Source organism: Komagataella phaffii, chromosome 1, assembly GCF_000027005.1.
Source record: "Komagataella phaffii GS115 chromosome 1, complete sequence".
Classification (NCBI taxonomy): domain Eukaryota; kingdom Fungi; phylum Ascomycota; class Pichiomycetes; order Pichiales; family Pichiaceae; genus Komagataella; species Komagataella phaffii.
The window spans coordinates 2,221,325-2,237,858 of NC_012963.1; the positions used below are offsets into that span (position 1 = coordinate 2,221,325).

At 40.3% G+C, this 16,534-nt stretch overlaps 10 protein-coding genes across 10 annotated transcripts; 7 read left to right on the forward strand and 3 right to left on the reverse strand.

Annotated features, from left to right (window-relative positions):
* Positions 1-151: 151 nt before the first annotated feature.
* Positions 152-2,860, forward strand: PAS_chr1-4_0441 (Peroxisomal primary amine oxidase; the record flags this gene model as incomplete). The annotated part of the gene is made up of 2 exons (XM_002490528.1): positions 152-199; positions 770-2,860. The coding sequence occupies 2 exons, from the start codon at positions 152-154 to the stop codon at positions 2,858-2,860; spliced, it is 2,139 nt and encodes a 712-aa protein (XP_002490573.1).
* Positions 2,861-3,026: 166 nt separating this feature from the next.
* Positions 3,027-6,321, forward strand: PAS_chr1-4_0442 (uncharacterized protein; the record flags this gene model as incomplete). Its single annotated transcript, XM_002490529.1, has 2 exons — positions 3,027-6,177; positions 6,281-6,321. The coding sequence occupies 2 exons, from the start codon at positions 3,027-3,029 to the stop codon at positions 6,319-6,321; spliced, it is 3,192 nt and encodes a 1,063-aa protein (XP_002490574.1).
* Positions 6,322-6,379: 58 nt separating this feature from the next.
* PAS_chr1-4_0443 (Hypothetical protein) lies at positions 6,380-8,272 on the reverse strand (the record flags this gene model as incomplete). The annotated part of the gene is made up of 1 exon (XM_002490530.1): positions 6,380-8,272. The coding sequence occupies one exon, from the start codon at positions 8,270-8,272 to the stop codon at positions 6,380-6,382; it is 1,893 nt and encodes a 630-aa protein (XP_002490575.1).
* Positions 8,273-8,379: 107 nt separating this feature from the next.
* PAS_chr1-4_0444 (Subunit of the GINS complex (Sld5p, Psf1p, Psf2p, Psf3p)) lies at positions 8,380-9,063 on the forward strand (the record flags this gene model as incomplete). Its single annotated transcript, XM_002490531.1, has 1 exon — positions 8,380-9,063. The coding sequence occupies one exon, from the start codon at positions 8,380-8,382 to the stop codon at positions 9,061-9,063; it is 684 nt and encodes a 227-aa protein (XP_002490576.1).
* Positions 9,064-9,204: 141 nt separating this feature from the next.
* Positions 9,205-9,690, reverse strand: PAS_chr1-4_0445 (Delta subunit of the central stalk of mitochondrial F1F0 ATP synthase; the record flags this gene model as incomplete). The annotated part of the gene is made up of 1 exon (XM_002490532.1): positions 9,205-9,690. One exon carries the CDS (start codon positions 9,688-9,690, stop codon positions 9,205-9,207), a length of 486 nt encoding a protein of 161 aa, XP_002490577.1.
* Positions 9,691-10,031: 341 nt separating this feature from the next.
* Positions 10,032-10,907, forward strand: PAS_chr1-4_0446 (Hypothetical protein; the record flags this gene model as incomplete). The annotated part of the gene is made up of 1 exon (XM_002490533.1): positions 10,032-10,907. One exon carries the CDS (start codon positions 10,032-10,034, stop codon positions 10,905-10,907), a length of 876 nt encoding a protein of 291 aa, XP_002490578.1.
* Positions 10,908-11,128: 221 nt separating this feature from the next.
* PAS_chr1-4_0447 (Hexokinase isoenzyme 2 that catalyzes phosphorylation of glucose in the cytosol) lies at positions 11,129-12,553 on the forward strand (the record flags this gene model as incomplete). Its single annotated transcript, XM_002490534.1, has 1 exon — positions 11,129-12,553. The coding sequence occupies one exon, from the start codon at positions 11,129-11,131 to the stop codon at positions 12,551-12,553; it is 1,425 nt and encodes a 474-aa protein (XP_002490579.1).
* A 78-nt stretch (positions 12,554-12,631) lies between these two features.
* PAS_chr1-4_0448 (Catalytic component of UDP-GlcNAc transferase) lies at positions 12,632-13,213 on the forward strand (the record flags this gene model as incomplete). Its single annotated transcript, XM_002490535.1, has 1 exon — positions 12,632-13,213. One exon carries the CDS (start codon positions 12,632-12,634, stop codon positions 13,211-13,213), a length of 582 nt encoding a protein of 193 aa, XP_002490580.1.
* Positions 13,214-13,235: 22 nt separating this feature from the next.
* Positions 13,236-14,945, reverse strand: PAS_chr1-4_0449 (Hypothetical protein; the record flags this gene model as incomplete). Its single annotated transcript, XM_002490536.1, has 1 exon — positions 13,236-14,945. One exon carries the CDS (start codon positions 14,943-14,945, stop codon positions 13,236-13,238), a length of 1,710 nt encoding a protein of 569 aa, XP_002490581.1.
* A 596-nt stretch (positions 14,946-15,541) lies between these two features.
* On the forward strand, positions 15,542-16,456 carry PAS_chr1-4_0450 (N-succinyl-5-aminoimidazole-4-carboxamide ribotide (SAICAR) synthetase; the record flags this gene model as incomplete). Its single annotated transcript, XM_002490537.1, has 1 exon — positions 15,542-16,456. One exon carries the CDS (start codon positions 15,542-15,544, stop codon positions 16,454-16,456), a length of 915 nt encoding a protein of 304 aa, XP_002490582.1.
* Between the last annotated feature and the right edge of the window lie 78 nt (positions 16,457-16,534).

Consider the following 16,534-nt stretch of genomic DNA (forward strand, 5'->3'; position numbering starts at 1 on the left):
CAGACATGTGTAGCAAAATTTGTGAGAGTGGACTCTGATAGGTAACTCGACCGTCTAACATTCAAATAACAACCAACTAGCATCCAACATCTACTTGAAATCCAACCTCGTACCAACGATCCAGCGCTGGGAACATCAGAGACACCATTAAATGAACCAGTTAAGATTAATTCTCATACCTTTGCGTGTTGTCAATCTGGTTCGTTCTTAATGACAAATGCCTGGTGCTAATCTATCCAATCGGTTCAAGTCGGTGCAAGTGCTCCCCAGAAAGATAAATACTGAAGTAAACAACTCGGATTTAACTACCTATTTAGGAAGTTCGATGCGAATGACTTTATTCTCTATCCGTGTCCTCTATCAGCTTCAACACTGGTGAAAATAAACCATAAGAACACAATGAGTGTATTCTAGCTGGTTTAGGAAGTTAGTTCCATACAAGGTCTGATCAATACACGCTCCAATTGCTCTCCAACAAGCTAGTTCCGCTCTGAACGATGTTTCCTTCCTTCAAAGGCGGCACTCAGACAATTTGTTCCCCACCGAGAGCCCCTTGCTGATCAAAAGGCTTCTAATGAAAGCATCTGAAAATTTGAATCGGTTAGGTTCTCTCCTGTTCACAGTCCTTTTTTTTTTTTCACTTTTTGCATGATGATCACACTATTGTGCGGCTCGATGTTCCTCAATTCTTATCTAATGCTTATCTTATCTCCCTCCAACATTTGAACGTTTTCTTTGCTAACCACATATCACATATAAATACCGGCAGGTTAGTCCGCAAATCATTAACGTAAGCAAACAATCTAATCAAATGACTGTCCATCCTTTGGATCAACTGAGCCATGAAGAGATCAACAAGGCCTCTTCTGTTGTGTTGGATTATTTCTCCACCAATGGGCACAATGCCATTTCGTTCAACACAATAACTCTAAAAGAGCCAACGAAGCAGGACTATCTTGCTTGGAAGGAAAAGGGTGAGGCATTACCCCATCGTGTTGCCTACTATGTCGCCGTCGAGGCCGATATCAAGGGAGTACATGAGGGCTTGGTCGATCTGAACATTGGTTCTGTGTATGAAACGAAATCTTTGGAAAACTTTCAGCCAATGTTAACCGTTGCTGATTTGAGTGATGTCGAGGAGTTTGTCAGGAAAGACCCTAATGTTATCGAACAATGCAAAATTTCCGGAATTCCTGAAGCTGAAATGCACAACGTTTACTGTGACCCTTGGGCCATTGGCTATGATGAAAGATGGGGCTCTACAAGGAGATTGCAGCAGGCTTTAATGTACTACAGATCCAATGAAGATGATTCTCAGTACTCTCATCCTCTTGATTTTTGCCCTATCTTGGACGCCAACACCAAGGAAATAATCTACATTGATATCCCAAGCAGACGTCGCCCACTCTCCAAGTTCAAACACGCCAACTTCCACACCCAAGGTATAAAAGAGAAGTATGGTGGATTCAGAGACTCCTCGAAGACGATCAGCATTTCCCAACCTAACGGCGTCTCCTTTACTATGGATGGTAGCGTTTTGGAATGGTCCAACTTCAAGTTTCATATCGGTTTCAACAACAGAGAAGGAATCGTTCTTTCTGATATCACGTACAATGATCATGGAAATGTGAGGCCACTGTTTTACAGATTGTCTTTAGCTGAGATGATTGTTCCGTATGGATGTCCAGACTTTCCACACCAAAGAAAACACGCCCTGGACATTGGTGAATACGGCGCTGGTTTCATGACTAATCCGTTGAAGTTGGGATGCGATTGCAAGGGTGTGATTCACTACCTGGATGCCCACTTTGCTGATAGACATGGCAAAGCTTTCTCTGTTCCGAACGCTGTTTGCATTCACGAAGAGGATGATGGTTTGCTTCATAAGCATTCAGATTTCAGAGACGAGTTCCAAACTACCATTGTTACTCGTGCTACCAAGCTTATCGTCTCTCAAATTTTTACTGCAGCTAATTACGAGTACTGTTTGTACTGGAACTTTCATCAAGACGGAACCATTGGTTTAGATGTCAAGTTGACTGGTATTTTAAACACTTATGTGTTGGCTGAAGGTGAAGATGCTGGTCCTTGGGGTACTCAGGTTTATCCTTTAGTAAATGCCCATAACCATCAGCACTTATTTGCCCTACGGGTGCATCCAAGAATCGACGGTGATGGTAATTCGATTGGTATGTCTGACGGTACTGCTTACGAGGCTCCGATTGGTAGCAAAGAGAACTTTTATGGTAACGGATTTTACTGTAAGAAAACAACTTTTGAAAAAGTTAAAGACTCTCTCACTCAAGCAAATGCTTCCACTGGTAGAACCTGGGATTTCTTTAACCCTAACAAGAAGAATGCCTACTCTGGAAAACCACCGAGTTACAAGTTAGTCTCCAATATGACTCCTACTGCTTTAGCTCAAGAAGGTTCCTGGGTTTGTAAGAGAGCTCCATGGTCTACTAGAACTGTTCAAGTCGTTCCTTACAAAGATGACCGTTTCTATCCCTCAGGAAAGTTTGTCACTCAATGGTCTGGTGAACAATCTGATGATTACGAGAATATAGTTACTTGGATTGGTGATGGAGAGGACAACATCACGAATACAGATTTAGTAATGTTTCACACCTTCGGCTTAACCCATTTTCCGGCTCCAGAGGATTTCCCGTTGATGCCATCTGAGCCAATATCGCTTATTATGAGACCCAGGCACTTCTTCTTGGAGAATCCAGCTTTGGATGTTAAACCATCGTATGTCATGACCACTTCAGAGGCTATGAAGCAGCCTTTGGCTGAAATAGAGGATAAGGTTTCCAGATTGGCTTTTGATAGTGCAAAAGGAGAGTGTTGTGGTAAATAGTTCAAATAGTGTAGATAATTGAAACTGATATCTGCCATCCGACATCATACTATGTGTTCTCGAAGTATCCTTATATCAACTTTAGGGAACACTGGTCCTGAATAAATATCTGTTCAGCTCTTCACACCCAGCAAACGAGGCGAATTCCCTCTGGTTGTTTGCTACAATGCCACAAAATCATGCACATGATGATTTTGCTGAAAGCAATGTGTCATCTAGTGTCAATACCATTTCATCTTCACCCAGTAATACATACATCGATATGGTCAGTCAATCATTTGGGTCCCGCAATAGAGGCTCCAATGCTGCTAGTGCCGGAAAACTTTCACGTTTTGCTTTTAATATCTATGGAAATGGGGCTGGAAACAGTCCTTCTTCTTTTGCGGGCGCTAACTCTCCCACAAGAATCTTATCGAGGAAACAAAGAACTTCGGGTACAACATTTGGGGGACCACAGACAGCTCAGAAGCAGCTTGTATTTGGTGCAGCAGGAGAAGTTAACTGCATGTGCAAGTCACATGAATCCAACGATGTGCTAGCTATAGGTGGTCAAAAATTGCTGCAAGTGGTGCGAGCTACGGATAACAATATTTCAATTGTTCATAATATCAACTCAATATCTGCTAAGAAAAATCAGCAAACAAAGGGCAAAAGTGGTGCCGGATTTATCAGTGATGTTGGTTTTGGTTATCACAATTATAGTAAGGTGCTAGCTGCCGGATCTATTTCAGGAGCCATCTATACATTTAATATCGCCAAGAATTCGTTTTCACAGATCAATGTATTAAATGACCATTCCAGAAGTGTTAACTCCCTTAATTTTAGTTCATTTACTTCTCATGCTCTTCTCTCGGGATCGCAGGACGGTACGGTGAAAATTTGGGATTTGAGAATGAAGAGGACTAAAGCAACGACAACCATTCAAGGGAACGCTGATGCAGTAAGAGCTGCCAAGTTTTCAAACGTAACTGCAGGAAAAATATGTGGTATTTTTGATTCTGGTGTTATAAAAAAATGGGATATGAGACAACCAAATCAGGTTGAACGGAAAGTTAATGCTCATACTGGGCCAGGCTTGTCTATTGACTGGCATCCTGATATTGACTATATCGTTAGTGGCGGAAGAGATAAACAGATCCAGTTTTGGAACATGACCAGTACTGCCCTAGATGTTAGAAAACCAGACCATGTGATATCTACAAGTGGTGCTGTCGGAAAAGTTTCATGGTGCAATGCTCGTCAAAACTCTCCGGCAAACATATACAATACAGATATTGCTTCATGTTACTACAATGACGACAATTGTATCCAGATATGGAACCTGAAACGGAGATACGTTCCAAAATATCTTTTAGAAGGTCATAATAACCAAATTACCCAAATATTATGGAAGAAGCCCGATACTCTTTGGTCATGTTCGAAAGATAAAACTTTGATCCAGCACGATCTCACCACTTCCTCCTTATACAGTGATAATTTGCCGGTTGCTACTTCTGCATGGAATAGTAGCTCGGATCTTTCTTTATCATTTGTATCTCAATTTCAGGATAACTTTGTTTCCAGAGGAAGAAATTCCTCACAGACAGGTGATCATGTCACTCTTCAATCAGATGAGATAGATTATAGTGATACATTTGATAGCAGACCCTCATCAGAGGCTATGCAAAGGTCAGACAGTCAGAAGTTAACAACAGAGAGTGATCGAAAAGAAGAGGTATCCCACTCTACTTTTCCCTTCTCCAGAGAGTACTCTACTCAGGATTTAAGACAGATTGAGCATATTGAAGCTCAGCGTCCCAAGATGTATAGCGATCTTTCCACGGATGGACTTTCTAGAACTCTAGAGAAAGCTTCGTTGCAAAATCAACAGCTTAGAGTTCCAAGTTCCCATGGACTACACGAGTTGAAATCTCCTATACCATCAAGACTATCCACTTCAAGGTCGCAGTCGGTAAACATTGCCAATTTCCAAGAGGATGATAGAGAGGGTTCTCCTATAATCTACAACGTAGAAGTCCCATTGGAGTTTAATGACGATAAGGTATTCAATTTTCTTGCTGCTAACTATTTAACTTCTGTTCCTTCTGATATGGATATTTTTTCCGTCTGCGAGTACAATGCAAATGTTTCGGCAAGTGTGAATCGATTCAGGGATGCCCAGACTTGGAGGACCATTAAAGCTAGTGTAGAATGGGATCAATTTAGACGATCGAGTGAGGACGCCGATACAATGCCTGGATCAAAATCCAGTGATGATCCAGAAAAGTCCATTACACAAAATAACAACGGACCCAGCGATGATGATAGCCAATCTGCGATTGACACTGGATTAGAATCTTTAGCAACTTCTCATTCCACGAGATACGCTGAGTCTCCTCAAGGTTCCCTACCACTCTCCCATAGAAATTCATTCAATGATGCATGGAAGCCTCCTGCCAGGAAATCAAATACAATGACCGATAGGAGACCTCAAGATATGACTTTTGAAGAGGCTATTGTTGACGGTGATGACGATGACCACTCTTCTTCCAAGCACACCACGAACTCGGAGCTGGATCCCGAATCAGAAAACGTTCTTAGTGGTCCTTCAAGTGCCAAACCTATTCCTGGTAAAAACTCTAAAACGTATGGCTCACTACCCTCTACTGTTGGGACGTATTCATACCAAGGATTACTGCAACCTGACTTTGACGATGAAAAGTCCCCACATTTGCGATCTCCTGGATCTTTTGACATGAGTTATACACCTCCTAACTTGATGGCCACCACGAGGAGATTGACGAATGACTTCAAAAATCAACGTTCAAACGACACTCGTATGAAATGGAGAAGGTCTTATTCCAAAGTGAGCAGTATCAGTAATAAGAGTCAACTTACGAAAATATTGAATGAGGGTCCAAAGAATCTAACTATGGATAAAAGGAAAGAGGAGGAAGAGATGAAACAAAAAGAGGAAGACGAAGCTTCTCTATCACAGTTAAAGGTTCCTTGGGCACCAGAATTTATTATAAGGGAGGCTGCTGAGTATAGTGCCAGCCTTGGTGATTTGACGATGAGTGGCACTATTGGGCTTCTATTTTTCAAAATGTATCCAAGATCTTTATCAACGTTACAGCTAAAGGATTGGCTATATACCTATGATCAAATATTAAGAAGAAGACAATTATTCACTGTTGCCAGCGAGCTTTTGAAAACAACCTCCGAACTGTTTGAAATTTTCAAAATAAAAGGCCAAACAAATACCTCATTTCGGACATATTGCCATCATTGTAATTCTCTTATATTGAATGAAAAGTCTAAAGAAAAGATGAAAAGTGGTAATTCTAACATTGAATTTGGTTACTGGTATTGTGATAACTGTAATAAGTCATTAGACGGTTGCATCTTCTGCAATGAACCAGTCAAAGGTATGGTCGTGAGTTTGTTGTCATGTGGTCACAGAGGCCATTTTGGGTGTATGAAGACCTGGTTCGTCACCTGCAAGGAACTTCAATGTCCCGCAGGATGTGAACCAGAGGACTAGAAATCAATAGTTCCAGCTATCAATGCTTGCAATTTTGTGACTTGTCTCGTATGGTCGATGTCAAAGTCTGAATCCATTTTTGCCAGCTGATTTTGAAACTTCAGGATATATACTTTACCATCCAGCCCAGCTGTAGCCAGATATGCACCTGAAGAATCCCATGAAACTCTATTAAACCCTATGGAAACATCGCTAAGTTCATCGAATGAATCGTATGTTTCCTTTATGTAGTCACCTTTCTTGGAAGCTTTTTGCTGAGAAGGGAAAATGTTTACAATAGGGAGAGCAGACTTTTCTGACAAATCATAAAGATCAACAGAGCCAGAATTTCCTACAGCAACAAACTGCAGAGGGAAACCGGGCCTAAATGCCAAATCCATAATTACATAATCGGTAGGAATCAGCAGTATCGAACTATCTATATCCTTATCTTCGATCGAATGTGCTGTTAATCGATGAAGTCTGATCGAAAAATCAAGCCCTGAACTGATAAAAACTTTGCTGAAATCATTCGTTTCATGAGGATAGTTATTGAGCTGAGGAAAAGAAAGCGAAGTGACTAGCCCTATTCCATGCGCTTTTAAACGGGATTCTATCCCAGCTTTCAATCCCATGGATTCAAATCTTCTAACTCGATAAATGAAACCGTCCTCACAGCCTACAAGCAAGTATCCTGTATCACTTGGAAGGCAAATCATAGCAGACGCTGGTATGGGTTCGCTTGAACGAACTGATGATGAGTTATTGCCAACTAAACGGATAGGAGTTGACGCCGGACTAGACAGCATGTGTATCGACCACGTTGCGATGACCCCAGACGCAGAAGCGGTCACCACATCGGTTGCTGTTGTATTGAATGACTTTCGACTGGAAATTTCCACAATCTGTGTGATCGAACCAGTGTACAATCCAGATGATGGGTCGCTTATCGATATTTGTGTTGGGTAATGAGACAAATCCAAATTTTTCAAGTCCCATATACAAAGCCTTCCGTCAACAGTTCCCCCTATTATGATATTGGATGCGTGCTTGGCAAACTGGACGCAGGAAACAGGAGATGTATACTTCAAAATAGTCTCTGGCGCGTTGGCGGACTTTATATTCCAAAGAATGACCATTCCTTGGGAGTTGATTGAATTTGATGCCGGTGCATAGGACACTGCGATTAATGCTGGATTGTGTGGTGACCAATTTATTGATAAGATTGATCTAGATTCGGTCAGTTCTTGATCGAAAAGCTCTAAATCAACAATCAGGTCGTGAGATTGTAATTTTTGAACTAATTCATCATTTTCAGCGGAACTTTTGTCTTTATTTGACTTCTTTTGTAGCGTTTCTTCTGCAATTCTTAGAGAGTTGGCGAGACTAGATACCAACGGGTCATCCTCTTCTGTTTCTTCTGTCAGTTTAGGATCGAACGGACGTTCTTCTTCAATTTCAGGGTCAGATATCTGATCTGATGGTACCAGTAATTGTGGAGATTCAGAATTGTTTTGCTGTAAATGTTGGCCCTGCTGTGGACCTTGACCTCTATGGAAATAGCCATTCTCAGACACCTCCCAATCAATGTCCTCCGTCTGGACTGATTTATTAAAGATAATTCTCTCCTCTACAACAGGGATATCATGCTTGATTTCAAGTTGCTCTGGGAGGTTATCAACTTGTGTGGAAGCTTCCTTATAAGGCTGACTTGGTCGACTTTTTTCATTAGAATCTTGGGTCCTATCCTGAAGTATTTTGTCTACCAAAACGTCAACAGAACTTATGCTTTGAGAGGCAACAGGGATTGAGCTTGTTTTTCCCGTCCTCTCAAGCCTCTGTTTTCTTAACTCCTCCAAACGGGCCTTCTTGGCCTCCAACTCCGCCTTCCTACTGTGGTTAATGGACATTATAAGTGTATCAAAATATAAGATTAGCGAAATATGTTCCGTATATATCAGATCGCATAGATCGATTCGGCTCAAACGAGAAGTGAATTATAGAAACCTGGGTTACCATGGATATCGACGATATTCTCAAAGCATTTGACCAAGAAACTTCAAGACCACAACGATCACAAAGTAAACTCTACCGCCAGGACTATGAATCGCTCAAGAAAGCATGGATAAATGAAAGGACTTCGCCTGAATTATTGCATTACGAAGTAGATCTCATGGAACGTGTACTGAAGCGAATCCGACAACAGATGGAATTCATAGAACTAAACTCCATAGAATTGCAAAGCTCGGAGGAAAAAGATATCAAGTTATTGTTAGTCATAATAGAAAGTGAATTAGATAGAGTCAACTTCGTGGTTCGAAGTTACTTGAGGACTCGATTAGATAAAATTGACAAATTTACCATTTACATCCATAATGAGGAGCAAGAGTTGAAGAAACTATCCCCTGAAGAAACGGAATATATGAATAGGCATTTGGAGATCCTGGTAGAGCTGTACAATAAGCAATTTCTCAGTAAACTGCCCGAATCTTTACACACACTTGACGATACCAGCGGAGGGATATCCATGATAGAAAGTCCGGAGTTGTCCAAGAGCGTGTTTATCAGAGTGTTGAAGGATATTGAGATACCAATTGTTATTGGAGGCGAAGAGATTGATATGAAGCAAGATGAGATTTACGTGCTGAGTTATAGGTTAGTCAAGGACCTTATTCAAGCAGAAGAAGTTGCCCTTATATGATTGAGATAGAAAGGAAAAACAAACCTAATAGTCATTTTTTATTAAATCATCACAAATTCTTTAATTCTTGTTATATTTTTTGTTGTATATTCTAAGACCTCCTTTTGTTTCTGATCAGTGAATATGGAGGGCCGACATCATCTATTTCTTTACAACAGCCTGTAAAGCCTCCAAAACCTCAACTTCAATGGCGGCCTCGGCAGCAACAGCTTCGTCAGCAGAGGATACATTCTTTTGGGACTCAGCTAACAAGCGGTTGATCTCCTCGGCAGAGAAAGAGTCCAAAGTGAAAGCTTCAATGGTTGAGATAGACAACTTGGAATTTGGTTGAATAGAAGCGACACCACCAGAAATGAAATACTTGTCAGACTTTCCAGCAGAGTCAAGAACCTCTACGACACCTGGTTTTAATTCCTCGACGATAGGAACGTGGTTAGCTAAAACACCCAGTTCACCAGAGGCACCAGGTAGGTTGACTTGGGCAGCCTCCTTATTGTCAATTATAGTCTCATGAGGCAGAGCCAAAGAAACCTTGAGAACATCGCTAGTGGCAGCGGCCTCAGCGTAAGTTCTCTTGGCCATCAAATTGGCTCCTCTAGTAATGCTTCTAATCGATTGTCTGAACATTATTGGTGTGCTTTTCTTTCTGACTTTCTTTGAAGGTTAATATTTAGAGTGAACCCCTGGTCGAGCACTGTCCAATAAACGACGACGCAAGAAAATGGGCAATACACATCGAGAGTGAAACTTTCCAAGGAAAAAAAGGCCAGGGAATTCTCGCTAATGGCCCTAGATCAATCTTACTTTTTCGATAATGTGTGGTGTTTGTGGTACACGACAATATTTTCCCTCTTTGGTAGGAAACAACCTGTGCAGGCAGACTCCGCCAATTCCTTCATCTGATATTCAGAAGGGGAGAAAAGCAAGGTAGATTATCACAGCTGCGAGTATAGTTTACAGCTGCTACCATGTCTACAGCGGAGAATTCTTTAATGGATAGCGCTAATAATATCTTTCTTTCTTTGGGAGATATATTTGACCAGTTATCGCTTTCACAGACTTGCAATATTATAACACCAAACCATTCAAGTGCGTTTATTGTGGAGCGGAATAGGCTCAACAATGATATCAATGTGTACAATAGTCTTCTGTCCCAACATCTGATGGACTTTAAAGACACGGAGATCATGTTACGAAAAATGAAAAACGATTTACTCAATAAGGTGGCACCGTCATCTAGTACAGTAAAAGCAGAAGTGAAAGAGGAGCCCAGCCTACCACTCAAAGTCGAGCAGCCTGTAGAGCTTGCTATACCGTCCAACGATGCGTTTTCTGTCGATAATAATAACTTCTATAATGAAAACTTTGATGAGTTCATGGACTTTTCTGCTGACACTGGTGGCATGGCCAATTTTGACGCATTAGGTTTTAATTCCAACGATAACGAAACACAGAAATTTACAGATAACAACGACACTAACGGCATGGCAAACTTGAATAATGTCGACAATATGAACATCGATAGTAAGCAGAAGTCCAATGCAATGGATTCAGAATTGGCTAATATCGACAATACAAAGAACCCATTGGATATTCTTGCATCGATGGAATCTAAAAAGAACACCGATGAGAACTTTGGTGTTGATAATGACCAAGACATGGACCAGTTTGCAACCAATGACGATTTGATGGGGAACAATCCTAACTATCTAGGCAGTGACGTGGATCTGAAGGAACTGTTACAGAATAGTGAAGATGCTGATGGCCGTATTGATATTCCTGAAGGTGATATCAACAGTTTATTCAATGAAATTGATCTTCTAATCGGCAATGATGAATCATAGATTGGCAGTTAGTTTTGCAATTAATAGATTAGGTAATCTGAAATGTTCGAGTAAAAGATAAGATTGATGTCACTTGACCATAAACAGAAACCTAACAGGAATACGCCTCTTTACCAGTCTTTTTTTTCTTACGTTTCGTGATGAATCTATAGGAGAAGTGGCGTGGGCTAACGAAGAAGCAGAGACTGAACTTAAGTAAAGAACTTAAGATTAGAACGAACATGGTTCCTGTTTTGACCCCACAATTTCATTCTTCACCTTCAGTTTCTGACTTTACAGCCTTTATAAACCGCTCCAATGTCGTTTCCATAACGAGCAATCTTTATGAGTCTTATAAAGAAGCCATTCATTCCTCGAATGTATCCATGTATTGCACCAATTCGTCTACACCTACTGGCAATGAGTGTGGAACATGTTTAGTTGTAGAATTAGGAGGCTCCACTCTAAGAATTGCAGTCTTACGCTTGGAAAAAAGGAAATACGAAAATCTTTATCAAAGAGATTGGACATTAACTGAGAGTGATAAGGTGATTGACTTGAAATTTTTTGATGAAATTGCCCAAAAGATAACAAACATTCCCAGTCTAAGATCTCACTTTCGAAACGATACAATTCGAATAGGCATATCTTGGAGCTTCCCATTAGAACAAACTTCATCATCCCAGGCAGTCCTACAAACAATGGGTAAAGGATTTCGACTTTCAGAGTCGACACATGGTCAGGATCTGAAAACACTTTTCGAAAACAGCCTCAAATCGAACGGGATTGATGCTTCTGTGGAGAGCATCATAAATGACTCAGTTGCAGTTTTCGTTGCTGGGAATTACTTGGAAAGCTGCGTAACGGGATTAGTTGCTGGCACTGGCGTCAATTGTGCTTTGGTTGTCGATAGGAAAATGATTGGATTACAAAAGTCACAGGAACAGATTCGGCCTTTACGAAAGGGAAACTTCGACAAAGTAGTTCTGAACTCCGAACTAGGTTTCTTTGGTGGTTTTCTGTGTCAACATAGTACCATCTGGGATAAAATGGTGCATGAGAACTGGGCACTACATCACTCAGTTCAAACGAACCAACCACATATGACTCTTGCTCTTGGATGTTTTCAGCCGATTGAAATGATGTGTTCTGGCCGATATATTGGAGAGTTGACAAGGCTAGCTATTCTGTCGCTAATTGACTCTAAACAGCTATTCAAAGGAAGTCGGCAAAATATCCCTAGTGCATTTAACGTTCCGTATAGCCTAGGAGGAGCAATTGTTAGTGAAATCTACGAATCAGAAGGACATCTACCTGAGCTCTGGGCTCCCCTTGCCCCTTCACAAGAAGATTACCAGATATTGTTTAAGGTTGTTGATTCGATAATTGAAAGAGCGTCTGTAGTTTTGGGGTGTGCTATCATTGCTCTTCTGAAGCTCAGCGAGTCTTCAGCTACAATTGACCCGACTGGAAGTGGTTCATGTCGACCTTACCGAATCGGGTATGTTGGTTCAGTGCTAAAGTGTTTCAAGCCTTATCGGGAAAAAGTTGAAATGGTTTTGAATTTGGCCTCAAAACTTCAAATCATCAATCGACCAGCCTCCCTCATTTACATAGATGATAGTAATCTAGTTGGAGCGGCAGTTTCAGTCTTCACACCAGAATGATTAGATTAGTTAGTATGCATCGCGCGATCAGAATTTACCTACCTTACTCCATAAGCGCAGAGAAATATCATCCATTCTATGAAGAGTGTACTTGTAACAGGAGGAGCCACTGTCACATTTGTTGCGCTACTCCAATTGACTCTCAATGAAAAGTTTATTTCTGCCTTGAAGAAAAACAATTTCGATAAACTTGTTGTTCAGTATGGAACTCAACCCACAGGTGAATCACTATTTCTGTCGCTGATCAACAAACTAACCGATGAAGATTATAAGAAGTCTCAATTAGGTCAGCTATACAACATAAAGCTAAAGGATGGCTTTTTAATCCAAGGATTGAGCTTTGATACTGATTTCGTCAAGAATTACACGTCCAAAGTTGATCTCGTGATCTCACATGGAGGAACTGGCTCTATTCTAGATACTCTGAGAGCAGGTAAAAAGTTGGTGGTTGTTGTAAACGATACATTGGCCGATAATCACCAACTAGAGCTCACTGAAAAATTTGCAGAAAGAGAAGTTTTGGGCTATTGTCGGAAAAACACGGTAGAGGAGCTGATTGATCAAGTGAATCAAGCCGAATCAAGAGAGTTTAAAAGATTGGCGCCTAGCAAGGGAAGAATCATACAAGATGTTATATTGAATAATATTATTAAGCCATAAAAGCACAAGGTTGAGTCTAAAGTTACATTGTGAGTGTACTTCCGTCGCTTATCACATCAAGGGAATCACTCAGCCACTTTTTGGAACCAAAAATGTTATTCGATAAGCCTTCTGGCAACTCGGCTTTTTTCAAGTTGATGCTATCTTTTATGGATATTAAGCCAGTGAAACTTAGAGTTAGCAGTATCTTATCAAGAGTGAAAAAGTTGTGTTTCTTTTCATTTGAATTGTGCTTGGTCATTGATGAAATCAGAGTCATTCTCAAGATGTATAACCATATCGATCTATAAGTCGCAGTTGCTTCCAAGTTTGACTCTTGCTCAATATCCAGATCTATGGAATCTTGAGCAGGTCTTTTGGAATAAAATGCGACTAAAAACCCAGAAAGTAGCCCAATTATATGCAGTCTGAACATGAGTGGTACTTTGGTGAGTGACCTCCATATCCATGACATGGATGGATTTCGCCCTTTTCTTGTGTAATATGACATCAACAACGACGTGGATGACACAGTAACAACAGTCAAGGAGAGTTTGAGACTTTCTTTTACGCTTTTTATGACTATCTGTTTGTAATACTTCCATTTGCTAGCCGCTTTCAGCTGTTCCAATTCTTCCGTGCTAAGTCTCAAGTTCATAAAGAAGAAAAATGGAAAGAGGTATTCAAGGACTACCGTGTATTTTCTTGGCAAATATCGCAACAGAAAGTTTCTCAGATCAAATGCAAATCGATTTTTCATGCTATTCTTACCAATTATGCTTTCCAGTTCATAGAAAGATTTGACCATATCACCAGATGAAACCATGCGAGAAGTTCCTCTTTTGACTAATAGGCCTTCACCCATAAAGTTTAAGATGTTCCTGAAATATACTGGACAGTTCTCGTAATCCATGATAAACGACTTGAAAATCTGCGAGTAACATAATGGGAATAGATACCATGAACGTAAGAGTTTGTCTCTCTTTGGAACACTTTTTAGCGCTTTGAGCCTACGAATGAAACAACTATTTTCTGGTTGATCTTCGAATTCAGCGTTGTCTGTGTCTTTCATATCAGAATCCTTGATAACGTATATAGAGGATGTCTCTTTGGAAAATTGGTCGGGGTAAACCTGTTCCAAGAACTTATAGCCATACTCTACCATTAATACCGTAAAATATATTGATGCATAATTCTTTTGGTAATATATTTTACTGGGATACAGGGCAAATGACACCACTGATGTGAATAGACTGGAAACGACTGAATTGAAAAGAAACTTTTGCTTCTCAGTGACTTTTAAATAGCTCTCTGCGAAAATGTCAAGAATCTTGTTGAACAATGGTTTAACTGAAAATAAGAGACCCAGTGATGTAGAAAATTTTAGCAAATTCACCCGATCATTGAACATTAAATTTCTTCTAGAATTTGCAATATTCAACTTTCTTAAGATCTTAAATATTACGCCCAACGATCCAAACAACAATAGAAACCATCTGTTGAAGTTTCTAGCTGCCTTTATGGTGACTTTTAGTATTCCTGTTGTGTCGTTCTCATAAAATGACTGTTCTACAGTCGATAATAAGCCACTCATCTTCCACAACTTCAACTGCACTTCCTCCAATGCAACTAGATCATGCTTTTCAAGCTGCTTGAGATTGATCTTCAGTAATTCTTTAACTTCATCGTGTGATGTGAGCAAGACGAGTAAATACTTGAGTTTTGTCAAGTTATTACTGCCCTTGTTTGACATGGATTGCTGTATTTGAGAAGAAAAATGAACGTAAACTTGAATCTCCCCAGGTGAACTTGGCGTGTATCTTATCTACCCCAGCTCTAAAGTTTACCCGATGAGGTAATTCTTAGGGATAATTTGGTGTATGGATTTGACTAAATTGCCGGAGTTGATTCAATGACAGAGAAGCTTACATGCAAGGAACATGATTCGTTGATCAACATTAGATGGGTGGCATGGAGACGGGTGCTATCGTTTTGTGCAATTTGGTTTGCTGGAGAGTCGACCAAGAGATGATAACTGTTACTAAGCTTCTCCGTAATTAGTGGTATTTTGTAACTTTTACCAATAATCGTTTATGAATACGGATATTTTTCGACCTTATCCAGTGCCAAATCACGTAACTTAATCATGGTTTAAATACTCCACTTGAACGATTCATTATTCAGAAAAAAGTCAGGTTGGCAGAAACACTTGGGCGCTTTGAAGAGTATAAGAGTATTAAGCATTAAACATCTGAACTTTCACCGCCCCAATATACTACTCTAGGAAACTCGAAAAATTCCTTTCCATGTGTCATCGCTTCCAACACACTTTGCTGTATCCTTCCAAGTATGTCCATTGTGAACACTGATCTGGACGGAATCCTACCTTTAATCGCCAAAGGAAAGGTTAGAGACATTTATGCAGTCGATGAGAACAACTTGCTGTTCGTCGCAACTGACCGTATCTCCGCTTACGATGTGATTATGACAAACGGTATTCCTGATAAGGGAAAGATTTTGACTCAGCTCTCAGTTTTCTGGTTTGATTTTTTGGCACCCTACATAAAGAATCATTTGGTTGCTTCTAATGACAAGGAAGTCTTTGCTTTACTACCATCAAAACTGTCTGAAGAAAAATACAAATCTCAATTAGAGGGACGATCCTTGATAGTAAAAAAGCACAGACTGATACCTTTGGAAGCCATTGTCAGAGGTTACATCACTGGAAGTGCATGGAAAGAGTACAAGAACTCAAAAACTGTCCATGGAGTCAAGGTTGAAAACGAGAACCTTCAAGAGAGCGACGCCTTTCCAACTCCGATTTTCACACCTTCAACGAAAGCTGAACAGGGTGAACACGATGAAAACATCTCTATTGAACAAGCTGCTGAGATTGTAGGTAAAGACATTTGTGAGAAGGTCGCTGTCAAGGCGGTCGAGTTGTATTCTGCTGCAAAAAACCTCGCCCTTTTGAAGGGGATCATTATTGCTGATACGAAATTCGAATTTGGACTGGACGAAAACAATGAATTGGTACTAGTAGATGAAGTTTTAACTCCAGATTCTTCTAGATTTTGGAATCAAAAGACTTACCAAGTGGGTAAATCGCAAGAGAGTTACGATAAGCAGTTTCTCAGAGATTGGTTGACGGCCAACGGATTGAATGGCAAAGAGGGCGTAGCCATGGATGCAGAAATTGCTATCAAGAGTAAAGAAAAGTATATTGAAGCTTATGAAGCAATTACTGGCAAGAAATGGGCTTGAATGATTAGTACCCTCCTCGCCTTTTTCAGACATCTGAAATTTCCCTTATTCTTCCAATTCCATATAAAATCCTATTTA